Source organism: Agelaius tricolor, unplaced genomic scaffold, assembly GCF_023055355.1.
Source record: "Agelaius tricolor isolate 1412-34295 unplaced genomic scaffold, bAgeTri1.0.p SCAF_3, whole genome shotgun sequence".
Classification (NCBI taxonomy): domain Eukaryota; kingdom Metazoa; phylum Chordata; class Aves; order Passeriformes; family Icteridae; genus Agelaius; species Agelaius tricolor.
The window spans coordinates 26,315,144-26,342,471 of record NW_027269263.1 but is presented as its reverse complement, the minus strand read 5'-3'; the positions used below and the strand labels follow the sequence as shown (position 1 = coordinate 26,342,471).

The following is a 27,328-nucleotide window of genomic DNA, read 5'->3' as shown; positions in this document are numbered from 1 at the left end:
TCCATTAGTATAAAAGTTACAGATACTAAACAGCCACTTAAACATTTTCCAAGTAGAAAAACTGCTACCTGGTGTGCAACATTTAGCTTCAAATGTCAACGGAGCATAATTACAGAAACTTCCAGTTTACAAGGTTACCCAAAGTAAAAAGAAACTATGCCAGCTTAATTTCCAGGAACAAAAACTTACTGCATGTATTCCAGCCTGCATCCTTGCACAGACAAAAGGTGATAACGTGCAGAAGGGCAAAGAACAAAAGGTGACTGCCAAAAAGAGAATACACTTGAATTTGCTCACATAAATTAATTTTACTATCTAGGCAAATCAACTGTTCTATAACTCTAGACAGCTCTTACTTAAGAAGCAGTGAAGCTATACTTTGAAGATTTCAAAAATTATTCAGTGCTATTTTCCACCAATGACTCAATAAAGTTAGTACTAGGTCAATTGTAAATTTTTTTAAAATTCTGAAGTAAAATGTGTAAGGTAAAAATGCTAATATCAGGATAAAATGTTTCACAGTTTCTGCTACATAAGCATTGTAAACAATAAGTTTAAACTTTCATTCAAAATCCAGAGATTATACCTTATTTGCTTCTAATTCTCACCATTAGCTAGAAAAAGAACTTTGATCTCTCTGAAACAGGTCACAAAATACCAAGAAACCTGCACCCAAAGCCAAGCTCATTCTGTTTGCCCACAACAAAGTCTAACTTTGGGAGGTCTTTTTCAGTTATTATTCTAAAGGTTTTTTAAACCTTCTAGCATAGCTAAAGACTTGTTCCACTTGAAACCAACAAGGAAAAAAACAACTAAACAAACTCATCCTCCACTTCTCCAAAATATTGGTATTTTATGTAAACTTTTGATGCTATGATACAGAAAATGAGCCGAGATTTATTATTACTAATAAGTTTATTGCCTTCAGTGCAACAGTAAGGATTTAAATTCTTTCAAGACAAACTCAATTCTTTTTGAAGTTCTTGCTTAAATATTAATCAAACCTCTTGTTGAAGGTTAGTGGTTTTAAGAGGAACTATAAGCAGAATTTTCACTTAATTCAATTATGCATATGCTTTAGTCACTCCCATATTGATTTAAAAGCTAATTCATTTCTGATGCCTCATGACCCTCCTTTGTAATATCTAAAGTATTTTGCTTGTAGAGTCAGATTTAATTTGAAACAGCAGTGATGGAACACTGCTGATTCAACAGCATTTTCAAGAATCCCCATGACTCTTAAAAAGCTCACACCAGCTTTAAAATCAATTTTCAGGCAAATTACTTCACTTGCTTTCTGAGATATTAGAGTTTACTACTTAATACTTTGAAAGGTGTTGACTCAGAATTTTTTGTAAAAAAAGTACGAGATGCTTCTGCAGTTTCAAGATTTCAGGGTTGGTATTTCAGAAAGCAAAATTATCTCACTCTCTGTGCAGTGGAATACCATTATTTTCCTAACACTGAGGGAGGATAGGACTTCTAGCATCATCATATAACATCTTCAACAGTCTCTGAAATTTTAGAAAGAAACATAGTAAGGCCACAACTTTCATTCAATTCTGTTTCTAGTAGAAAAAATGTGGTTACATCAAATTTGCTAACACCAGATGATTAAATTTGATGAAGTGTACAGTGACTTCTCTCTCAACCCACGCCTCAAAGTGTCTGCACTGTACAGATCATCTCATGTCTACACCGAGGCTGAGACAAGGAACTGAACAAAAGGGGTCAATCAGTACTTATTTGTGTAAATAAAGAGAAGTGCTAGACTGACTGGTAGACACTTTAAATAAATACAAATATTTTAAAATTACAGTTTGATTTACTACAGCTTGGGCTGTGCCAGTGCAAATCATAGTGCCAGCCCCACAAATGGACCTAGCAGAGTGGTGGATTCAATTCATTCTACCTACATGAAGCGCACAAACAAGCATTTGAGTCTGTGTGCTCCCTGATCCCAGTCCACAAGGATCAACATTAAATTATTCATTAAATTAGATGCTAACCTGATCTCTCTTCATTCCTTAAGAAAAAGAGTTAGACTGACTGTATGCAACTTAGGCTCCTGACTTACACAACCAAGGTCTGGCAAGTATGAATTTTGTTCCAGAACATTCACTGAATATATGCTGACAGCAATGCCAACATTGGAGACAAAGAAACATTCTTTTGAAAACACAGAAGAAACCAGGACTGACTACAAAAAGCGCAAATGCCAAAACTCAAGAATATTTGGCAGAGCTCAGGAGATCAGATTCACAGAAAATATTCTCGCACTAAGTCAAAATCAAGGCAAAAATAACAGTTTGTACATTTTTATTAACTCTTCTATACAAAACATGCCTTTTTCACACACACACAAAAAAAAGTGTGAATACACACACCCTGATACTTATATAAATATGTGTGTGTGTATATACAAAAATTATTTAGTGGTATTCTTTTTCAATTATATATATCCTTTTTTATCAAAAACTATGGCTTTAACAAACACTCAAATCTTATTTATTTTTCCAGTCTCAAAGACGAAAGCATGTGTCAAAGTTACTGTTAGAGACATTTTTAATCCAAAGTAAATTTGCAGCAAATAGTATCATAAAATTATAACTATATTCCCACTCCTGTTTTTTTTTTTTGTCTTTGTTTTTGTTGGGGTGTTTGGTGTTTTGTTTTGGTTTTTGTTGATTTTTTTTTTTTTTTATGATAACACTTGTCCCTGTCCTCTGCAGGACTCAGAGCTGCACCTGGCCACAGCTCCATGGCTCGGTGCTGTGCTGCGGACCCGGTGCGCAGCTGCGAACCTGCCCGGAGCGCTCATCCCTTTGCCGGGCTCACTCCGCCCCGCAGCCGGAGCCGAGCCGTCGGTGCCAGCAGCGCCTTTCCCGACAGATGCCGGCAGATGGTGCTCCGTGCCCAGCCCAGCACCCAGAGCCTCTCACCAGCCATGGCCACGCCGGGAAGCTCGGCCCCGCCACCAGCATGGTGCCACACCACGTGAGCGTGGCTCGGCTTTCCATTTAAATCCAGCATCGCTAGGAGGTCACGACACGGTCTGGCCATGCCTCTTCTGGACAATGCTGGGCTCCTGACAGTGCTGACTCAACACAGCTCTGCGGGGAGGTCATAACTCTGCTAAAAATCCTGCACTGAAAGACATTCAAGTTTTAGAAACTTCTACCACTGCCGACTAAGAAGATTAAGGCCAATCTAAAGCTCAGTCTGCCCATCAGCTTTGCTTCCAACCTTCACACAAAACACACAGCTCTGGGTCAAATGAGCTACTTTTAACAAGTAACTTGCCCAAGGTAAAACATCATGCAGACAACTGATTTTGAATAGGCTGTGAAATTCTACTATAAATTTCTTCAGTGGCATTTTGATATTCATCTCTCAGGATTAACATTTTCACTCTGAGGCTGTCTGAAGGTGCTTTTTTCTTTTGTGGTCTTCTAAGACAAGTTATTGTTGGGATCTCTAGCTTGTCAGAGTGACACCGAGAAGAGTTCAAAAGTCTCTTTTCCCAGCCTGGCACTTGAAGAAGGAGTCAGGGCTCTTCATTTCTCGGTCTCAACATTGTTTATTGTATCTTATCTATAAAATTCTTTCTCCTGTCCTGCCGAGGTCCACTCAGCAAGACAGTCAGAGGCACTCTGCCTGCCCCTGGGGCAGTGTTATGTCTTTATACTAAAAACTACATGTACAATGTCTACAATTACTTTCCAATACCTATCACCTATGTTAGACAGTGAGCTTCTACTCTAAACCAATCTAAAAGTGCCACCATCACAGCAGAAGATGGAGGCCAAGAAGAAGAAGGAGAAAGACTGGACATGCCCAGATCTCTCCATCTTGCCCCCCTGAATCCCCATTCTAAAAACCCCAAAATCTACTTTTTCACCTTGTGATAAATTCACTATCATTCTACTTAATTTGTCATGGCTTGCAGATCTTCATCTAAGGTTGGTAATTTGCTCCATGGGTCATAATCAAAACCACAGGCATTTTGGGCTCTGTGCCAGGGTCTCTGAGACCCCTGGCAGGGGTCTTGGCTGCTCAGGACAGCCAGAGGGATGTCCTGGGTCCTGACAAGTTATCACTGCTTCTTTAGTTTAATGTTGTACTGAGGTAGCACAGACATGATTAAAGTTCAGTTCCCCACCTTTTCCCCCTTCTAGGAAAAAAAAAAAAAAAAAAAAAAAAAAAAAAAAGAAAAAAAGAAAAAAGAAAAGGTGGCATCAATCAGACCTCACTAATCCTAATCCTAATTAATATATGTTTTTTTACAAAATTTTAAAATCAAGCAAACAGCCTCCAAATTGGTACACCACTTCAGTACTTCAGAACCCAAATCTTCTTCAGGCTCTCTAGGCTCCATAGAAACTTACATTATAAATCAAGCTACCTGATTGCTCACCTTAAAAATCTTCTTTCCCCATTGCCATCACCTTATTTTACCTTTTAGCATAGAGCTCTCCCTCTCTTTGCTACCATCCCCATTGGGCCTAAATACATGTGAGACACTAACTGTCTTATTTTATACTTGCCAGAACTAGAGGTCATCAAACTGCTTTAATAACAATACTTCTTCACAGCTATTTTGCAACAAGTGATACTTTAATGAAAACTACACCAAACCCCCCACTGTGTTACTGAACACATCCTATGCTTCTACAGGCCATTCCATTACCAAAAGGTGATTTAAATGCATTGCAGGAAATAAACTCACAGATGTATATGTACAATAGTAACAAACTGAAAGAAAGAATATGCTTAAACCACCACTGCTTGTTAATCATGCAGAAGTTCTCCACAATTTAATGTAGCAATTCAACCATGGTGCACTGAATGTGAAGCTTCAATAAGCTGCAGGGAAATATGGCAGGTAATTTATCACTACAGAGGAGTAAGTCTAATAAAACTGCAGTGGCCTATATGTAAAGGAGGTATTTTTCTGTTTCTTAAAATAACCTGAACCTGGCATTCAGTCTCTGGGGCACAGGATGTCCTTGGGACTAACTGAAGCATTGGCATAGTACTGACATAAAGCAAAAGACCAGAAAAAAGGGGGAAAAAACACCTTTGCTGACTGGCTCAACTCTCAGCAATACCTCTTTCAAGGCACTGCACACTAATACAAAACCAGGTAACTTCAGTTTAGGAATAGCAAAAACTTCAAGGACTAACTTCTGGCACTTGTATTCCAAGTAGGTCCATAAGCCTACTGTTTCTATAAGTTTGACATCTCCTAACATCTACCATCAGCCAGGAATATTCTAGTTAAATCATCTGGAAGATAGCAGTTACTCACATGCTGGCAGACCTTGCCCTAATTAGCTATGCCATTTAAATTAGTTGAAAGCTACATAACAACTAGTTATATACTTTCAATTAGTTGAAAGTATATAACAAGAAAAAGCAACATTAAAAAAATGACTCTAATGAATATGAAACCAAATCACCTTTCACTTTGCTGCTGCAGAAATGCAAGGGTATTTCAGGTAAACTGGCAAATCTGTTTGCCTTAAAATTAGTTTCAGAATTTCTTTTGTCTCAGGGGAAGGGATTAAACAGCACTAAATTCTATATATAGCAGAAGATTTTTTTTTTTTCACTTACACAGTTCTTGCACTCTTTCTTGGTCTTCAAAATGGATATTAACACCTGCTAAGTCACATATGACATTAAAATGACTGCAAGTACCTTAAGATCTTGCCTGGTTGCCAGCAACTCAGACTCTTTGCCATAAAGATCCAGCTGCAGCTTCTCCATGGTTTCTTTATGTTTATCATGGGCCTTCTGTAAATCTGCTAGCTTGCCTTTCTCTGCTTTAAGCTCCTGTGCTGACAAAATGGACTGCTGTTGTAGTTTATTCTCCAGTTCTGCCTGAAACATAAGCATAGAAAGTTTTAGGTAAAGTTACAGACAGTAACATTAGCTTAAGCATTTCAATAAAATGTATTTCTACTGCAAGAAGAGAATTTTGTTCTTCTTATGGAATAACAGTTCAGTAACTTGATATTTGTGATTTTACAGTAACATTTTATACCTTATTTAACAACAAAGTTTAATTCACCATAAAAGACATAGTGAAACACAGTAAGGCTAAACAATAAAAATTGGAATAATGTTTCCAAGTGTGCTGGTTTTGGCTGAGGTAGAATCTACTTCATAGTAGTTAGTATGGAGGCTATGTTTTGGATTTGTGGTGGGAACAGTGTTGTTGTCACAGGGATGTTTCAGCTACTGCTTAGCAGCGCCCACACAGAGCCAAGACCTTTGCTGCTTCTCACAACCCTATGAGCAAGAAATCTGGAGGTGCACAAGAGTTTGCAGAGGGCACAGCCAGGACAGCTAATCCCGCTGACCAAAGGGAAATTCCATACCATAGGACATCATGCCCAGCTTATGGAGCTGGCAGAAGAAGGGAGGAGGGAGTTTGGAGTGATGGTGTTTGTCTTCCCAAGCACCAGCAGCTCTGTGGTGCTGAGTTGATGGCTGGGTTAAACCACAACACCAAGACTTAGCGTTTCCACAGGCTGTCTAAAGCACAAATATGAACATGGAGCATTGGGCAGCCAAAGCTGGAGCCACATTTAACGGTGCATGGCACACAGCACAACATTCTCTAATGTTGTAAGACATTTGAACTCTTCCCATTATGGTTTATGAGTTTTATACTGTCACTCAGATAATTTTGGTATAATATGAGAAGACTCGGTTTAAAACTGCCATGGACATTTTAAAACACTGCAGAGTTTGTCTAAAAATACTCTTCACAAAATTCTACTGCTTTATGAGAAAATGGCAGCTCTTGCTTTGCTCCTGATGCAAAAACCCACATTCAATCTAGGTTATTTTATCCCTTTACTAAAATTCAATTCCTATGGAATTGATATTTCAGCACTAGTTCTTTTCATTATTGCTGTTGATGTTGTTGTTTTTATCTCCAACAGCATCTGAAGACCTCACTTCCACATCCTGACCTTACCATTTCCAACAAGACTACAGCAAACAGAGTTTGTATCACTAACTTATTGACATAAAAGCTTCAATATTTATTAGAGGAATTTACATTCATTTTCTTGTAAGAGTAATAAAGGACAGTCTTACCTTTTCTAAAAGGGCAGTTTTTAATTCAGCTTGCAGTGTTTCACTATGTTTTTTCTTCTGCTCAAAAGACTCCTTTAACTCTCTCAGCTTTCCCTGGAGATGTTGCTCACTTTTTTCTTTTTCCTTCAGAAGACCCTGGATTTCTAGGACTTGTGCTCTTGCTGAATCAAGGTCTATTGACAACTGCTTAGAAATCTATATTCAAAAATATTAAGTAACTGTATATAATTTAAATTTAAATCACTTTTTGTACATGCTGTTCACAGAACCAGACCATCCCACAGTGCCACTGCTGTTTCATAGCTATGTGGTTGAACACTGGCAAGCAGATTTTAAGAACTGCCATAACACATTAAAATAATCTGTTATTCCAAATTTACAACCCAGAGATCAATAGCAGTCTTTTTTATCCATTCTAAATTAAGATCAGGCAAGTCTTCTCACACCAGCAGTGGTATGGGCTCTCCTGCTGCCAACTGCAGCATACACCAAGCTCATCCTTCTGCACTTTCCACTGAGCACCACAGCACTTCAGCTGAACGAGTGGGGAGCCAGGGAAGTAGCAGCAATAGTCACAGAGCAATTACCACCACACCTGCACACCCCCAAACCTCTTTCAGACAGTAAGTGTCCATCACAGTCTATCAAACTATGTCCACTGATCCAATCTTTTCTGATTCCTTCAGGGAACAGAAGATGCCTTAGGTAAAGACATCCATGAAAGCAGATGTGTCCTTCAGGCTGCCAGCTGCACTGCATGGTCTGAATGCTCATCTTTGAAAAAGAAGTACATTTGGTCCTTATGTAGTCACAAGCGACTTACACAAGTTTGAAAAAGCAATTCAATCCTTGAAGGATATCTGAAAATGTCCTGCCAACTACACTGAGAACATACTGAATAAGTCTGAGAATAAAATAGATCTAAGGACACGAAATAACAACTTTTATTGTAAGGAAATACAAAAAAAAAAAAAAAAAAAAAATGAGGACACAGTAACACAGTAATACCACATAACCATTTCACTAATGAAAAAACCTGAAGGGCTAAAATCCTCTGCTACAGAATGTGGAGCACTGAAAACTACAACTAAAACCTATATTTTAAAGCTTCACATTACCCTCTAGGAAAGTTTTAGTATCACCTTATTTCAGTGCCAAAGATAGTTTACAATTTGAGAATTGAAATATCTTTATCTCTTATCAGTCCCAGCAGGTGAGACTGAAAATCAATCTTTTAAACATTTATTATTACTGGTTTTTAGATTTTTGAAACTAAGTGGACAACTTACCCCCTCTTTTTTCTCCAATGAGTTTTTCAATTCATTCCTCTCTTTAGCTACAGACTCTGTTTGTATCTGAAGTTGGTGTTTTAATTCTTGGCAGGTTTTTTCCTAGAAAACATAACACAAGGAAATATTCCTGTTAGCTTCTACAACTGTGTATGGAGCATTTTTGCAGGAGTTCCACATCCTGAAAAATACCACTTTCATTTTCAATGAAATATCTTACCTTCTCAACTGCAGGCACTTTCAGCTCAAAACCTCTCAAAACTTTAAGTGGCAAATCTAAGCCAATCATCAGACCCCCTGTACTAATAAACTCAGCCAGGTGCCAGAGTTTCTCTGATTAGGGGTAGCCTCCCTGTTTGAAGATGTGGTTGGCACCCCTTCTCTTTCTTGATGAAATAGTGGGCTCATTGGTCTCACTCAGGATCTAAAATTCCCTCATGTTCTAAAACTCACAAGCAAGTAAATTTGCAGACCTCCATGCATATGCAACCATATATTAAGTCCAAATACTACATATTTAAGTCAGTGGAGAGCCTCCAAAAGACTCCAGAACTAGAAGCAGAATCTGGACTACTGCCTTGAAGTCTAAACTGGGGAGAAAATCCTTCAAGTTTTTAGAAGAAGCAAATCTTTAAACAGCAGTAACTAAGAAAAGTAAACAGAAGAGCTTTCCTTCAAAAGGTGAATGAATAAGAGAAAAATGTTCTTTTTAACTAGGAGCAGAATTTTTTTTTAGATCAGAATAAAAGCAGCTCTGAATGGGTTCTGGAAAATGATGACATGTAAGATGAGAAGAGTATCAGAAAGACATTTCTTGCCATGTCTGAGACAAGGCTGTCAGAACAACTGTATTCATATAGTGCCCATTCTTACCACCAAGGCAGAAGAGGTAAGAAAAAGGTGTATCTTAACCCTAGTAACAGTTTACTTTCTTTATCATAATAGGTTGCTCTGGTGGTCAGGTACTTGTTACACTGTCACTTTTAAAACCTTTCTGAAATTCAAATAGTTCTAGTACTCCAATAATACCTTAAGCTAGGCATTTGCCAAATGACAGATGATGTTACTCTCTCTGCCTGCAGTATGCAGCTTTCCAGCATGTCCAGACAAACACACAGGAAGTTCTATATACAAAGACTTCAGAAAGGGAATTAAAATGGCCTCAGAAAAATAACTTCTTCAATACAACAGCATTTTAGCAAAGGTTCTAAAACTTGGTGTTGCTATAATACAGTTGGTGCATTTTTTAAAAGGGGGACATTTGCCATCAAACTGTTTCACCACTTGTCATCTCCATTTAGTTTCTTCATTATGTTAAAGGCATGCAGCAAGAAGAAAGGATTCTGTTATGTGATATGACTGATGCTTACTACTGTAAATATCTAGGTAAAAATGTAAAATGTATGAACTACTAAAAATCACAATTTGGGTTTCCTTACAGTACTAAGTATTCATGCATTTTCATCATATGTACACTGCTTTCAAACAGAAAGCAAAGTCATTTTATCAGAATGTATATACACCAAACTTAATGCCTAACTAAAGAATCTACTAACCATTTCTGCCATAGCTGCTTTTCCTTTCTTAATTTCTTTTTCTAATTCCTCCTTTCTTTTTTTGAAGGATTCGGAGCTTTTTGAGAGCTTATCTTTGGTATCTGTAAGGTCCTTTAATAGAGTGTCCTTCTCTAACTTCACTTGTTGTAGCTCTGATGTGGCTGCTTGCATTTTACAATCAAGTTCCTGAAGCTGTTTACTTGTATCTTGATTTGATTTCTCAAGGTTTTGTTTGAGACAGGCCTTTTCTGCCTCCTGCTTTTTAATGTGCTGGTTTGCTTGGTCAAGGGCCTCAGATTTCTTCTGCAAATCCAGTTGAGCATTAGACATCCTGCAAATACAAAAGGATAAAACATACTTTTTTAAAGTTCTTTTTCACGGGTTCTTTTGTATCCTTAAATGTCTCTACTTTCATCCATGGCCATTACATCTCTCCAGTTAAGACAAAACAGCAATTTCAGAAACTATTTTTGAGATGGTTCCTTATTCCTCAACTATAATGAACAGAAACTACCCCTTTGCTGCTTATGCATAAATCACAAATTTGTATTTGAAAAAGGTTACAGAGCTATAGATATTTAAAGATGGACCTCACTACATCAAACTGTTCAGCCATTTAGCTGACAACAAGCACAGTGAATAAAATGATGAAGTGTAGTGAATCACAGCAGCCAGTGACTACTGTGAGACAACATGGCAGATGGAGTGAAACACAACAGGTGGGATACAACACAGTTCTTGTAGCAGAGGGGACACAGCACTTATTTATGACTTCATGAAATCACAGGAGAGAAGCAGAAAATTTCAACTCTAGTCCAAACTGCCCCAGTTTTATGTCTGACTTTGAAAAGTACTATAACACAGGAAATGCATACGCTTCTCTTGCTGCTTCGAGTTGTTTACTCAGTTCTGCTGTCCGGAGATCTAATTCTTTGTTCTGATGTTGCTGTTGCTGTAACTCCTGAAGAGCTTGGTCTTTGCTTGCTCTAGCATCAAGAATGTCACCTTCAAGTTTCTGAGAGAGAAAAATAAAAAGAGAGAGCCATCAGAACACAACCAACAAAATAAAAATAGCAATAAAAAGAAAAGTCATCTAGTCTGTGAGTGCATTAACTGTAGAAAGCAGTGGCAACTCTCACATATCATCTGTTTCATTACTTTGCAATTTATCTTTCATTATTTAGTTCCTGCTAATCACCCGCTTCTCCAGAACTGAACTATTGTGGTAAAACATTCTAAAAGCATCTCTAAATAAAAGGCCAACCAGGCATTTTATTGTAAAGTAATAGACAAAAACCTTTACAGCAGAAGCAAAGACACAAACTAAAGTGGTGAAGAAATTCTGTGCTTGCCTGGAAGAGGTTTTTCTTCTGTTTTTTTCCAAAGCTACTTTTTCACTCACATGGAATATAAAGAACACAGGAGCCTTCAGCAAATGGGCACTGTTTAGACTCTCTAACATACTGACTGTTTTACAGGCACTTCTGCTTTCACACAGAGGCCACAAAACAAAGTGGCCAAGTTTCTCCATAAAATTTCCTGAGGGCTTTTTGTTTTCTATTTTTTTTAATGCCACATATTCAACTGGAATAATCTCAAAGAATGGTGATGATGCCAAGATTTTACACAGAATTGCATTCCTGTTGACAGCATCAACAACCCTGCTCAGTTTCACATTTCAGCTACCAGGAACCCAATAAAATCATACACAAGCACGCTCTGTATTCCTCCCAAGCATTTGTGTCCATTGGCTACTTGCGAAACTTCAGCAAAAGAATGAAAACTAAAAAGACAAACCAAAGTAGGCAAGAAAAAAAACCCAGTGTCCAAAAGAAGAGATGCAAGAACAAAATAATTATGCTGACAATTAAATGCATGACAGCTTTAATTTTTAATAGCATTGGATTTTAAATTTCATACAGGGAAAACAATCTTCATTCTCTTCTATAGATCACAAAAGCTTGGGAAAACAGCCAACTCAGTCTTGAGCAAAAAGACTACCAACCTCCCTCAGAAGAGACAGACAACACTGCAAAACCAGTTCTGCATGGCTCCCATGATCCCTGAATCATATGCTTTTGTGTGTTATGAATTTTGACTACCAAGACTTTTTTAAAATAGTGAACAAAGGTCCAAGCTCTCTCCTAAATTTTAAAGCTCTCAAGCATCAGGACTAATCCATATCCTTAACTGAAAATACTAGTATATCAAAACACCAAGAAGTTCTGCAAACCTTCTGCCAGAATTATGTGGACTTTAAAATAAAAACTGATTTCAGAAGTGGATGCAAAACTCCAGATCAAGTTAAGAGATGAAAGAGTGATAAATAAATCTTGCTAAAAAGCCTACTGAAAGGCTGCAAAAATAAATTAAACCAGACAGGCAGTGGTAAGCAAGACTAGCCAATGTAATGCATATTCCCTGCTACTACTTGTAAAGTGTGTAAGCTCAACTTGAAAACTCTCATTTTGGGATATATTCACGTTCCTTAACATAAAAATTTCAAGGTAGCAGAAAGGTTGGTAGAAGCACACACACAGGAAAATGACACAATAGTGGCAGTGTCATAGGCCTATCTTCTTAATGTGATATACTAGCATGGAAGAAGAGAACAGGATTAAATGGTGAATCAGGAAACATTAGTGAGAAAGAAAACCCACAATAGTGATATTGATATAATCCTTCCCCCCTATTTTGAGCACAGTTTTTACCACATGCTGCCTAACAGCAGAGATCAGTTTCTGTAGGTCCAAATACTGTGTTCAATACAAACCTTGAGCTGTGCCTCTAGTTCTTCAGTTTTCTGTTCTAAAGAAAGGCATTTTTCTTTGTACTCTTTAAGATTGGCTTCCAGCTGAGTACAGTATTCCTGCTTGTCATTCAGCTTAGCTGTAACCTGATCCAACTGAGCACTGACCTTATTTAACTCCTGGGTAAAACAAAATACAAAGGTTCTTACTTTTAAATACTTCAAAAATTATTAATGTCATATATGCTTTAAATGATCTAATGTGTTCAAATTAAAAAGGAAAATAATGTTTATTTTTTATTCTGAGGGGCAGGATACTGAAAGGAGAAACACATACACATGCACAAATTCCCTCTGTTTCACTGAAAAAATTATTTTAAAGCCTCAATATTCTCTCAAACCTTACAGGCTCTGGGCTAAATGTTAACAAAGGTGTTTGAAGTTGTAAATGAAAAGGAACTGTAGATAATAAAGGTGCTAGATCCTCAAGTTAGTACACCAGTAACTAGAGAATGACATTACAAAACCGGGATAAAATGTTTGATATCTTTCTTTGTCATGAAATCAACCATCAAAGAGGAAAGCCAATAATATGGAAATGCTCAGTTCCCCACATACCAGGGATGATTTCAAAACACTTTGTCCAACACAAAAAAATAAATTCTGCAAGAGACATGAAGACCACAGCAGCACTGATTTTAACTATGCAAATATTTGATTAAACAGATGGTAAAATGCTTCCCTAGGATTAAAACACATTTAAAAACATGTAATTTTATCACCAGCCTGATGATTTTTTATGTCAGCTGGCCCACAGAGAATTATTTCTGAATACCAGCAGCTGATAGGAAATTTATCTGAGTCAGTAGTAAGAGTTAGGAGTTTTTGCTTCCAGTAAGTGCGTTCTACAATCTTTTCTTCATAGCATACACACAGGAATTGAATAATACCTCCAGAATGCCTAAGGAAAGCTTAGATTCTGAAGAATAACCCCACAGCAAGGAGTGGACTCCCAAGTAAATTCCTTGCACCGCGAAATATATCTGCTCTGGAGCAGCAAAAGGAATTGAATGCATACCACATGGCTAAAATATCCTAAATTATCGTTTCCCTATGCTTATTCATATGTTCATTGAGTTTGTAAATAGACTATTTTAGGTTTTTAAGTAGTATTTAGGTAACATAGAAAATTTATGTGTCGCTTAATACCTGTTGTTTATCTTGCAGGGCATTCTGGGCAGTGTCCAGATGGTTCTGTAGATCCGCTCTCTGAGCAGCTTTTGATGCTTCTGCTGAAAGTAGCAATTCTGTCTTTGCTTTTACCTGAAAGATAAATTGTACTTCACTAAAACGTCTGCTTTATCACAGCTCATTCTAATTTTTTGATAGCCATCACTAAGTTTAATAGTAAAATCAGCAGTATTCATGTGTTAGTGCATATATTTCCTTGTAGAAAAATTCACCTTTTCCCAAATGGGAAATCACAACCAGAATTTTTCATCACCATAAAATACAGAGATCCATTACCTGCACATCAAGTTGTGACACTTTCTCTTTACTTTCATTTAACTGACTGGTTAGTTCAGTGATGTTTGTTTCTAGGGAAAGCACACGATCTTGAGCAGCTCTTAGGTGTGCCTTTTGTTCCTGCACTTGTTCATGCAAATTCTCTTGGGCTTGTTTATGACTTTCTGATTGATTTTTCAGCTTTTCTGTCAGCTGAGTTACCTGCAGTGGAAAAGAAAACAACATGAGAAGGCCAGAACAGCATGTTCAGGGAAGTAAAAACTTAATTTTAGTGTGTCTTATTGTGGCTCTGGAGACTCAATGTTATCACATTTCTTTTCCTGAACCATTACAGTAAAGCTATATTGTTCACAACACCAGAGTTTAAATAGGCTACCAGCTGAAAATTGAAGCAAAAGAGAATTGTCAATTTGGCCTTACTGTAACAGAAATAAATTACTAAGGAGACAACAGATGCAGGCTAAAATGAATTTTGGTGTTCAAAGCCAGAATCAAACCTCTTCCTAAAATGAGTAAAAAAAATGTATATATTATTTTGATTTACATATAGTTATAAGTATATTTATAGTTTTTTAAAAGCATACACATATACAAATAAATATATAAAGTTATGTGTATGACTATTTGTAAGTACATATTACTAGCATATGTACAAATGAAATATCTAGGAATTCCTTTCCTATGCTGATAGCATGCAAGTCACTAAAACACAAGTCATGTGAAATTTACAGTAAGATCTTTAAAGCAAGTTTAAAGTAATGGACTAGTATAGAAAAGATTATTGTCATATCGATGAGGTAGGAAAAAAAGGAAACAAGATTCCAAAATGAGAATGAATGAAAAGAATCAGATCTTGACATTCTTACCTGTATTTGTAATGCATGGTTTTTCTCTTGTAGCTGGTTAAGAACTGCAGTTTCTCCTTCACCAGCTTGAATTTTTGCATATAAGTCCTCTCTTTCCTTTTCTAGCAGAGAGATGTTGTCCTTACTTTTTTGAAGCAAAGCCTCAAGATTTTGAATTTTTTGGTCCTTATCTCCAATTTGTCGTAGTACTTGCTCCAGATCATTCTAAACAAGAAGTTAATAGTGTTTAATTATAAGGACCTTAAAAATTGGGCCTAATGCATAAAATATTGGATAAATTTATCAAACAATTTCCATATATTCTATTCCAGATTCAGAAGTTAATTTCTTGAAACTAATATAATTCCTGCAAGTCACTTTTAGAAAGAAGAAGTATTTAGCATAATGAAACCCTGGAACCCACTTTCACATGAGGATACATAACCACATTACCTGGGCTTCTCGTAGTTTTGCTGTTGTATTTTGCTGAAGGGTCTGCTGCTCCTGGTGCTGCTGCTTTGCCTTTTCTAACTGATGTTGCAATTCTGTGGAATTTGCTGCTTTTTCCTTTAGCTGAAAAAAACCCCCAAAACCAAATACCAAACAAACCAGACTAATAAGTGGAAAAAAAGCTCAGTATGCCAACTGTACTCAATGTTCACTCTAACTATAAACTATTTTAGTGTAAACATGGATTTTTAAAAACTTGTATAAAAACAAAAATCTGTAACACTAGATCAATATCTAATCAAAGCATTCATTACAATTAATTGGTGAGATTCTATATCACAAGCAAGAACTATAAAAGAATTATCAGATGCGTGTAATTTAGCTATCAAATAATCTAAAACATAAGAAATTTTTAGTATGTTTTTTGCAATAGTTGTTAAGATGTAACATGACTGATAATAAAGATACCTGTAAAACAACTTTATTATTGCTTTTTTGGCAATTTCAGTAGCAACTGTCAGTCATTATTTTAGTAGCAACTTCAGTTTAGCAGTCTCTCCACTTCTATACTAGTCAAGGCTTTGCAAATTAGCTACAGAAAAGTTTAAAGCTTTGACAACATACCACTCAGATATTTGGCCAATCCCCCTACAGCCAGCAGAAAATCAGCAACATATACAAGATATTCATTAAAACAAAAAAAAATTAATAAAACAAGTGTTTTCTGCCCATCCAACCCACACTGATTATAAACTATCAATGACTTGCTGTACCATGCTTACTTTTTCTTCAAGTAGGACTTTATCTTAAAAAAATATCTACATACCAAACTACCTATATGGGCCTTTGTGCACCTAAGTTATTTTTTGACAAGACCCTCAGACAAAGCTCATAAGTGCAAAGTGCACTTTTGTTCATTTGTTAAGCACCACAAATACATCTGTAAAGACAAGCAGCGTCTAAGCAGATTTTGATCATTTTGCTGTAAGTCCTTGACAGTATTAGTCAAAAGAAATTCCCATGAACACAAACTTCATAAACTGCAGTATCACCACAAGTGTGTGTACAGACATATCACCAGAACAAACTATAGAATCTGCATAAAAACCCCTACCTGCTCTTCAGCACGAGAAAGTTTTAGCTGTAGGTCAGCCACCTGCTGCTCTCTGTCCATCAGTTTCTCACTGGACAGCTGCCTCTGTTCCTTGAGCCGCCCGTGCGCTTCCCCTAACTGCCGCTCTGTTTCTAGGAGTTTACTGTGCAACTGCAAAAAAGAGTCACCCACTTTTTCAGTCATTCCTTAGCCAGCAGTGATACAGGCTCATTTCGTGCAATGTTTATGTGAAGTTTTCATAACCCAGACCAAAACAAGTCCATGACCTCCTGAACTCATGTATGTACCTCATACACCTCAGAAACACAAATCATGTTAAAAAACAGCATCAACAGCACAGGCAAGAAGAAACATTTTAAAAAGTGGGTTGGAAGGACCCAGCAACATCCTCATTTATCTACAGGAGCCCTTCAAAACAAGTCACAGAGATTTAACAGAAAGAGGGTGGTCCTTCAAAAGCATAAGGACTGTTGTGTAAAATAATGATGCTTTGAGCCATCTCGGCTTATCCAGTTCACCAGCTGACTCCTGCAGATCCAGTGGCTGAAGCACTCTGCCTTTACCTACTCCACTGCCTCCCACAATACACTGTTCTGCTAGAATATTAAGAGTGTAATTTTTAGCTTGAGCTGGCTACATCAATGGCATTCCTTCTCTGCAGAGAAGAGATAAATGAATAGTCAGTGTAGGGTACACAGCAACATTGGTGACTTACAGTCCAGCACTTTCCAGCAGCAAAGAGTAAGTAGGTGGATGTGCTCTTCCAGCTGGACAAAAACCTGCTTCATGACTTTATCAGTCATCAAAAGCAGTACTGCACCATCTTCAAAGTGCAAGGATGACCTTTTACAATTCACTGTTCTAAAAAGTCTTTTCTTTCATAAAATCAGCTTACTCTACATGAAACTGCTGCTATAGGTCCTGCCTCCTGCCTACTTCTTCTACATGAACATGTTCAAGGACACAATGACCTGTTAACTCAGTGCAAAACCAGAGAAAGGATCAGACCTTGCAGCACAGCAAGAACTTTCCATAGGTTGTGGGAGAGCTATGAATGAAGCTTGCTCCTCCTATGCATTTTTGTCCAAGGCCCTTGAACGATTCACCTTTTAACTCCAGGTCCTCCCTTCAATACCCCTAAACCTTCCTCATGCTTCCCTTAAATCCCTACTAATATCTATGCAAAAGGCAGCCCAATTTTACTGTTCACTGCAAGCAATCACTGTTTGACCAACTGGCTGCCCAGCAGAGCAGATAAAGGAACAGTAATTGTGATACCATTACACTTTCCACCCAGGTGTTAAGTTGGAGTGAAGCCTCTCTCCTGCTGCCTGTTTCCCAAAGAATTTAACAGTGAAGTCCTTTGGGCCATGTGTCAAAATTTAGCTCAAGTTATCAAAAATTGCAAAAGTTTAAAGGGTTTGGAGACAGAGAAATAAATGTATCTATGACTTACCTTCTTAAAAAATCTAACTAAATTACCTCCACACAACCACAAAAATCATGAGTGAAAAGCTGTTTGGCATGTGGCCAAGATGCTGACTGCTAACAGGGACTGTACAGTTAAAAAAGAGATAGGAGAAGAGGGAGGATAGGATGAGGAAAGAGACCATATCTCTCTTACAGTAACAAAGAACATTTGTCTTTTCTTGCAGGATCACCAAATTATAAATATTTCTCCCTCACTAAAAATACAAACAAGAACTTAGGAAAAAATCTATTGAAGAAAGGGTGCCACAAGATAACGGTTAACTATTCATTGCTATGCTGATATTGGGAGAAAATGTTTGGAAAGAGGGAAATCAGTAAAAACATTTTACACTAATTACTTTTATTACAGACATGGTTAAGTATTTTTGAAGAACTTTAAGATGACATTTAAGTAAAAGGGACCATAAGATCAAGGATTAACCTATGCTACAGAATGCAAAAAAATCATGAGAAAATATCTAGACTTTTAAAGATACAATCAAGTAGATTCAAATTTTCTCAACAAAATTTAGTAGCAATTAACACTTCTTCAAAACTGAAGGAGTCCATATTCTCTCATCCACACCCTCCTCCTACTGCTGGGCTGGAACCAACATTATAACTGAAATTTCTTCCATTAAGATCACTTCTTCCACATCACCCAAATTCTAACATGCACAAACTTAAGCAGATATGCACTCATTCAAATGAATTTTGAGAAGATGACAAGGATTCTTAAAAAATGTGATTTGACTAAACAACTTTACATATACCTCCATAAACAGAATTCATAATGCTAAATGTAAGCTAATAGACTACATGCATAAAAAGGTAACTCCAGTGAAGTACCAAGTGAATAAATATGAGGAATTTATTCTTTTCATTACAATAGTAAATCAACTCTACTTTGCAGGAAGAAAAAAGAGAACATGTTTATGCTTAGCTTTTCTTTTCTTTTATACCAGGTACAAAGGGGTTTCTTTTCCTGCACTATTCTTTTACCATACAATTCTAAAACACATCCTGAAGTTCAGTGGTTTGTTAGGTTGTCTTCCTTCCCAATGGTATCACCAGATAATGTGTCATGTCTCCATTTCCTATCATAGGAATTCATTCAGCAATGCTTTACTCACCATCCTCCTCCTTAATTTTCCCACCCCAAAAATCCATCTTGAAAATGTCCTCTGAGGCTGAAGACAGATTTCAGCTCAACCTCTTGGCTATGATTCTGTTGCACAGGCAGTTTCACCAAATGCAGAAAACTAATATAATTATCTCCTCTCATCCTGACAGAAGACTGATGGGAGAAGGAAGGACATTCTGGGGATGCAATACGCACATAAATGTGGTTCAGCCAAGTCACAGTTCTTCTGAGATAAACTATACATAGGGAGCTTGCAACTTGACATGTTTCAGATTTTACAAAGGGTTGAGAACTAAGAAACACTCACTTTAACATAAATAAGCTTTAGCAAGATTAAAATGAAGTATGTCATACTAACAAATAAAGATATAATTTTTTACATCTCAAGTCTCAACATGATTACTGATACACACATATTTCTCCAGTCTAACACATGACTCTCCAAAAAAAGATAAACTGAATTCAACCAACCTCAAGTTTCAAAATGCTCAATGTTATATGAAAGTCCTACTTCTCTAAGTCATTTGACTCAGCAGAATAAAAGGTTCTGGTGGGGGGGGGATGTATGCTCTGAATGCTTTCCCAGCTATCAGCAACATAAAGAGAAATTGTTTGGGGAGAAACACTAAGGAAGCAATATCAAGATTTCACATTACCCTGGCTTTTCACACTAGGTACTCCCTACTACATTCACTACTCAGACTTAAATCAAGCACTGCTCAGTTCTAATGTAAAATCAAGACTTGCGTTTCTCAGACTTCCTACAGAGTAGCAAAACACAAGTGCTGGTTAATGACTCTCTTTCAAATAAGGAAATGTAAGTGCATGTTCGTAAGAAATATGCATTTACATTTAAATATGCAGTTTTTTTAACTTATGAGATGGTTTTAAGGAACCATTCCTAGACCATCATGGGATGGTCTAGGAGGCGTAAGGAAACTTACCTGACTGAGCTCGCTTTGGAGTTGCAGGCCATGCTGCTCTTTTTCCTCCCTCTGCTGCTGAAGCTGTTTACATTCTGCCTTGAGATGCTGGTACTTTGTTTCTACTTCAGATAACTCCTCTTTAAGCTTCTGGCTTGCTTCTGCCTTCTCACCTAGCTCTGTCTGTAATCTCTGTATCGAGGCTTCAGAAGCAGACAGCTTTCCCTGAAGCTGTTGGCAGTCCAGGTCCTTCTGGTGAAAACTTGCCTGCACGTTCTTCTTACTCACAGATAATTCATTGTGTTTTTCTTCCAGCTGGGTGTAGTCCTGTTCTTTCTTCAGCAGCTTCTCAGTTAGACTCTGTGAAGAGAGTTACACAGCAATTCAAGTACAATTCTGTTTGCAGCTGTTCAACATATTATTCAAATTTCTTTCTAAGTGTTGATGCTGAACAGTGAAGAGCTTGTTCAAAAACAGTATTAAAGAAAATATTAACCTGTATTACACACATTGGTTCTAAAGCCCATACAGCACACAGTTTCAACTGGAAATACTGTTTTTCATATTCTCACATAAATTCACTTCCTCTTACTGAGAACACAACACAAACTCTATTTCTTTTTCCTGAAAACTAATTTGTTTTCCCTGAATGTTCAAACTAACTTAATTACAACTGCAATTGCTTGGGGAAAAGTTGAAAAATTTTCCAAGCTAGCTATCTTCTGGGCTACAGGCCCTTACTGGCCTGTGCAAGGCAAGCCAAGCCCAATAATTATTGTGCTTTAAAAATGACAGAGAGAGCTGTCTCAGAAAACTGATCCTATATACTGATATATATACTTATATATACCTCTGTTTTTCTCAGTATAGCTCCTGAAAATATAAGAAACAGCTTTCTTGCTTGAGGTTGTACATGAGCTTGAAAAACTTCATATCAATGCACAGAAGTATCTTCTCACACTGCAACTGGATTATAAAACAATGTTCATATCAAATGTATTATATTCTATATATTCTCCATATAATGTGCTCTATCATGAATTAATGACTCCTCCCTGATAGATTTTTCAAGGATGACACATTGTTCAAAGTGGAAGCAATTTCTCCTACTGTAAGCTAGTCTTACCTTTTCCAATTCTAGGTCCAACTCCTCCAGGGCCAAAATTCCATAGCTAGCACATAATTCTTATGGATACCACCTTACAAAAAGCTGCATTAAGAGATGGCTGCAAACTGCTTTAAGTCACTAAAACTGCAAGAGGAAAAGCATCTCACTGCCACTTCTCCTCTTCCAATTCCTCAAGTGGTGTTTGGCATTGACATAGCAGAGGACTCTCTCTTAATGTGTGGTTATCTTATGCATCAATCTGTTTCACTCCTCATTGTTAATGAAATACCAACAGATTCAGGAAAGGGCTCTATATTGTATAGCAACACTTCTGCCAAAAGCTTGATTCATTTGGTTGGTCTATGGAAAATTACAGCATGACAACTCTTACTTTTTCAGTTCCACACTTGATTTAGTGAGCCAAACAGAGTCATCCTTCTAAAGGTAGTTTCATTTACCAAATTTTAATTTCACCTTCTTATATTTTTGCAAATGTTTTAATATTAGATTACATTAAATACACTCTGTTTTGTCCTTGCCCTTTCCTTTTTCCAAGGCTGACAAGGTTCCTAGTAAACGCATGTATGTTATATCCAGCTCATATCCAGTGTTACATGCAATATGAAGCAGTACACATCTTTGTCCTTGCTTCCTGTCCCCCTTTAGTTCCATTTTTACCCCCACAATACATGACTTCTAAACACAAATACAAAATGCAGCAAACTCAAAGAGCTCTCAAAGAATGTAAGTTGAGAAATTTCTGGAATTAATTTCCATTTTCTACCATTCATTATGCCAGTAAATGGCCTGAAAAACATGATGAAAGTATAATCTAAAAGCTAAGAAACTGGAAAATCAACAAAGAGAACTGAGAATATCTTTCAAATTATGATTTTTAGGCAAATGTATTATTTCCAGGGGTACTACTTTTAATGTGTGAGATGGCAATTCTGCTTAATGATAGGTAAGCATGAACTACAGCTATTAAAAATTCGCAATCATAGCAACCTAAAGAATTTCAGTTGTAGGGTATGATGATCATTAAAATATGGTGTTTGCTTGCACATTATAGTAATCCAATTGTTAAACAAAATGGCAAATGAATTCTCAACTTCTGCAAGAAGATAGTCTTCAGTGTTTCCAAAGGCATTGTGTGATGTGGTTCCATTTTAATGTGAGCTGATAAGCATAGGAAATAATAACATTCTCACCTGATTCTTCTGTTCTAGCTCTTTGACTGAACTTTGAAGTTTTTGCAGCTCCTGAACATACACAGCTACTTCCTGCGGCCCTTTGGCAAGTTCAGCTCTTAATTGGTTAATGGTAGCCTGAAAAGACAAACAGAAAAATCCACATTTAAAACAAAGCTTTCCATGCATAATCCAACAAAAGCAAGATGTCTGGTAGTAAAATAAAAATACATTTTCTATACAAATAAAATGCCTAGGGAAAAAAATCACCAGTAAACTAATCTCAGAGCACCATCATAAGTATCACTGAGTGAAAATTCCCAGCTGAGACTCATTTATATCCTATTCTGGAAGTCAAAAATCTGACTCAATCCAAAATGCCAGCAAATGCCAGCTTGAACCCAAAACTGATGAAAATCATAACAGATTATCCATTGATAATTATCACAGTTCTAGCCAAAGGTGAAACCTTTCCAAGTCATTGCAGTTACATGGCCAAAATCTTGGCCACTCTACGAAATGAAATGGGCTGGAAAAGGCTTTAGAAGCAAGAGCATCTGGCATTTGACGCAAACTTGGTGTGTGACTTTTGGACACATCAACCCTGCAGGTCAGCATAATCAGAGGAACAATACTACCCCATTAAACAGGATCAGTACAGAACAGAATATATCAACGACTGCACAGAATTTGAATACAGTAATGGAAAAAAACAAGAAAAGCACTTTAGGGCATAGCTACCCTAAAACATGTTGTGTATTAATGCACTCATTTCAAATATACTATATAGTAGTGACCTTTTATAAAGAAGTTTTCTTTCCTATTGTTCTCATAAGCAGAGATTTCAGCACAAATGCATAAATACTGAATCCAAAAGTGAACTAAAGCAGAACAGAAGTAATAGACAATGACCATCCAATTTACAACCTTCCTACAGAAAAAGGAACACTAAAGAGAACATAAGAACACTTTGCTTATAGTGCATATAGTTTACTGACTTTCTGTAACTCTGTGCCTCACCATGCTGTCTCACAACAGAGCTGTTAGCTAAAACACATCCTAGGATTGGTCTTTTTTGGCCAAACATTCCAGGGTGTTATCAAAAAACAATATGGTTATTTCATACTGAGAGAATATAATGCAGAAAATGTGCAGGTAGCTTACAAAGGACACCACTGCAGCCTTTCCAACTAGAATCATAATTTAAATGCATAAAGATCCATTTCTTGTTCACAATTCAGTAAGACAATCTCACATTTCTTCTTAACAGGGAAATATATCCGGGGTAAATATTCAGCCCTGGTATTTTCTTGCTGATGTGTCTGTATGAATAATGAACCATTAAAAAACCAGGAATGCATCTGTTTAATAACATCTTGAAATTGTCTTGATATGACAGATATTTGCTATGAAAATTAAATGCTTCGAGAAAAAATTACCTCAAATTAAAGTGTCTCTATTAGAAAGCAGAAGGATAAAATGGATGGATGAAAGACGGAAAGAAGCAGTTGCAAAAGCTGCACACTTCCTCAAATTTGTTTTATAAATATTCCAGTGTTTCTAATGCCTTTGCTTAGTGGGAGGGGAAAAAAAATCTCAAACAAAAAAACCACTAGTCCTGGCTTTATTAAATTTACCCTCAATTTAGGCTACTAATTTTGTTTACTTCTTTGGGCACTCAAGTTAACAATCAAGCCTAGCTGCTTCATTTATTGAAGATTTATAAGATACTGAAACAAATCCCAATAAGCAGAGATTCATAGCAATGCTTAGCTCCAAAGCAGTGCAGCTGTTTTCATGACACATTCACTATGCAGGAGCAACTATAGTGAAAAACTAAAGATGAAAGGAACCGCTCAGTATGAATATTCATGTGAAAGATGCAGATGCTAGTTTCAGGAACAGCTCTGAAAAAAGATATAAACAGATTTAGGTGACAATTGTAGACTACACTGTTCTTCACATCCCTCTCCTGCAGTATTTGAAGATGCTCATATAGGGCTAATATGATTTTGGTTATTTTCACCCATACTGAGCATTTACCTTATCTTAAAGATATTCACTTTGAAAACCAGTATTACTATGTGTATCCTCAGCCAGCCTGTAAAACCAGCCAAGAATGGTGTAAAAATCACTTTAAACTTTCAGTCCTTGATGTGTTCTTGAAGAGCAAAGCTGAGATGAAACATGGACAAACATTTATGTCAAGCACTGCAGCCAATGTGCCCATGAAGGACTTCCAGTTCTTATTTTCTTATAAGTAACACTTAGCAAAACTGTGTTTTAGCCAGGAGCTGTTTGAGACAGTTTGAGGAGTGAAGATATCCTTAAACATCCAAATCTGAGATGTTGCCTCCCTTTTCTTCTGCTTGTATGGAAGTGGAAGTTGTAACTGATGGAGGAGCAGAATAACCAAAACTTTTGAAGAAGTGAGAAGATTCAATTAAATGCTTTTTATTAATAATCATAATGAAATAATTAATCATAATGAAATATGCTTTTTCATTATGATTAGTTATTATTTTCCACTTTCATATGATAATCATAGCAAAGCTAGAACACACATCTTTATGTATGATTATTACTATTATAATGCATGATTATTATACCTCAGAGTTAGCCTGCTCAGCCTGCAAGTGCTTGCACTCATCTTTCAGCTTTTCAGATTCTCTTTCACGTTCCAGGGTCATTTTATCCATCAGTGTTTGAACTTGGACCAGCTCCTTTTTCAGGACAGCCACATCTTCCACACCAGGCCTTTGTAGCTGAAAAGTTGAGAACAGTGAGCAACAAGCATCACAATGGCAGACATGCTTCCAGAGTCAATGTCATTTCTAATAATCTATCAAATAATCCACTTATAGACAAGGTGACGTATACAGTATTACAGCTAGACTTAATAAATAAAAAAAGAGATAAAAGGCCTCCCCCAAAAAACCACAGAGAAGTGCTTATAATTCCCAAAGAAAACAGGATTTAAGGGGTAGTTTTTAGGTTTTGTCTGCTAAATTTTGAACTTGCTGATTGATTTCAACCAAATCTGACAAAACAAAAATTGTCTCAAAGATTTAATTTTTGTAACTTTTATATAGGTAGATGGCTAGATACAGGATACTGCCCCTGTCTTCCAGAATTATTTCAAAAAATCACCACAGACAAAACAAAAGGGCAGCTGAAGGCAGCATCTTGAAGGTGCTGTCAGATATGGCTCATACCAAACCCACACGCAAAATCTGTTGGCAATTGCATCTCAAGGACCATAAAATCCCTCAGTATGAAACAGTATGAAGGGAAAGGAGAGGGGTGACAACCAGGAGCACTAAAGAAAGCAGAGAAAAGGAGTGTTGGCATCTTTAGAAGATAAAAGGAACAGAATAAATGATAAGGAAAAGGCAGCACAAGAAGCAACTGAACAGGGAGGAATGGATAGGTCCAGCATTTGGGCAAGGCCATTAGGCCCTTGAGGGCAGTCAGCTACAGGGAAGAAGGGAGATAAACAAGTCCTACTTTCCTCCAGAGTCTAAGCAGTAGCTGAGTGTGAGAAACTAGGAAATTCCTTGCATTACTGCTTTAGAAGTGGCCCAACTTGCTGAGTCACTGGGATTGCTCCCTGGAGCCATGGCTGAATATAAAAATCATCAGGAGCCCAAATCCTGGAATACACACACATTGGTATTATCAGCCAAGCACAAGAGGGACAAGATTAACATAGGCATGATGATGACAGCTGCCAGATTTTCAGCCACCATGTCACAAAACACCTCTCTGAGCACTTCTTAAAAATCTAGCTGCCCAAGGACAGTCAGAGCATAACTCCTCATGGAAAAAGTGACCTAAAGATAGATTTTAAAGTCAGCAATGGCATGCTCCAAGTTCAGGTCTGTGCAGCACATCCATCTGTGTAATATACTGCAGAAAGGCTGAATGGTATCAAATGAGAAGACTACAACATAATGCCGGGTGGATTTTAATACATGTCAGAAACAACATATAATTTCTCACTGGAAAAACACTGAAAATGCAGATCAAAAACAATGGTACTCTGAATTTTTTCAGCCCACAAGCAGACACCTTCAAGTTCAACAGAGTTTGACTACTTTAAAACTTTGTTTGCAAGCATTTAAATAAACACCTCCCTTGATTTGAAAACAACAAAAACATTAATGTGATGTGAATACCAGCTCTGTCTTTAAGTCTTCTACTGTACTTCTCTCTTTCTGCAGTTCTTGTCTCAGGTTTGTCACCTTCTGTTCCGCACCTTCCCGAAGGCTGATTTCTTCATCATACTTTGATTTAAGATCTAGTAAGAAAGAAGTTGAATAAATTATCCCTTTCACAAATTGCACAAAAAGAGAATCAGATCTCATGCTAATACACTTACCCACAATTTCAGTGGCCAGTTGTGCTGCTTTTTGCTCAAATAAGTCTTTCATTTGCTTAATGTTAAAATTTTCTACTTGGATCTCTTCTAGTTGCCGTTCTAATGATTCTATTTCCATAAAAAGAACAGTATTATTTTCTAGAAGAATTAGGACAATACAGTTCCTCATGCCCATAACTAACCATGAGAGGTGAATATGTAATCCAAAATCCCTTAACATCCAATCATCTTAGCAAAGTGAACAACTTTACTGAAGTTAAATATCTGCAAGCATGATGTCACTGTCACTAGCTGAGTACTCTGCAGGATTAAGTACATATTGGTTTTCATTGGTCACAAATAGCCCTGCAGATCATTGTGACATAATGTTAAACTCCAAGCCCTGAACTGTAATGAAAACCTTTAATCAATATCAGTCAGATAGTTTATGTACAAATAGGGAAAATTTTATTCTGTGAGAGCCTCATGG

The 27,328-nt window shown here is 37.1% G+C and overlaps 1 protein-coding gene across 3 annotated transcripts in view; it reads right to left on the bottom strand.

Moving 5' to 3' along the window:
• EEA1 (early endosome antigen 1) overlaps window positions 1-27,328 on the bottom strand; it is a 67,569-nt gene that overhangs the window by 13,238 nt on the left and 27,003 nt on the right. For all 3 annotated transcript variants that reach the window (XM_071423291.1, XM_071423292.1, XM_071423293.1), the window contains 16 exons: window positions 26,860-26,967; window positions 26,657-26,778; window positions 25,088-25,243; window positions 22,500-22,616; window positions 20,202-20,540; window positions 16,644-16,793; window positions 15,533-15,652; window positions 15,101-15,304; window positions 14,235-14,435; window positions 13,917-14,030; window positions 12,732-12,887; window positions 10,834-10,973; window positions 9,959-10,289; window positions 8,403-8,504; window positions 7,114-7,308; window positions 5,704-5,886 (listed from right to left, as the gene is read on the bottom strand). In XM_071423291.1, the coding sequence (XP_071279392.1) occupies window positions 5,704-5,886; window positions 7,114-7,308; window positions 8,403-8,504; window positions 9,959-10,289; window positions 10,834-10,973; window positions 12,732-12,887; window positions 13,917-14,030; window positions 14,235-14,435; window positions 15,101-15,304; window positions 15,533-15,652; window positions 16,644-16,793; window positions 20,202-20,540; window positions 22,500-22,616; window positions 25,088-25,243; window positions 26,657-26,778; window positions 26,860-26,967 (2,738 nt within the window). The remainder of the gene's footprint in view (window positions 1-5,703; window positions 5,887-7,113; window positions 7,309-8,402; window positions 8,505-9,958; window positions 10,290-10,833; window positions 10,974-12,731; window positions 12,888-13,916; window positions 14,031-14,234; window positions 14,436-15,100; window positions 15,305-15,532; window positions 15,653-16,643; window positions 16,794-20,201; window positions 20,541-22,499; window positions 22,617-25,087; window positions 25,244-26,656; window positions 26,779-26,859; window positions 26,968-27,328) is intronic.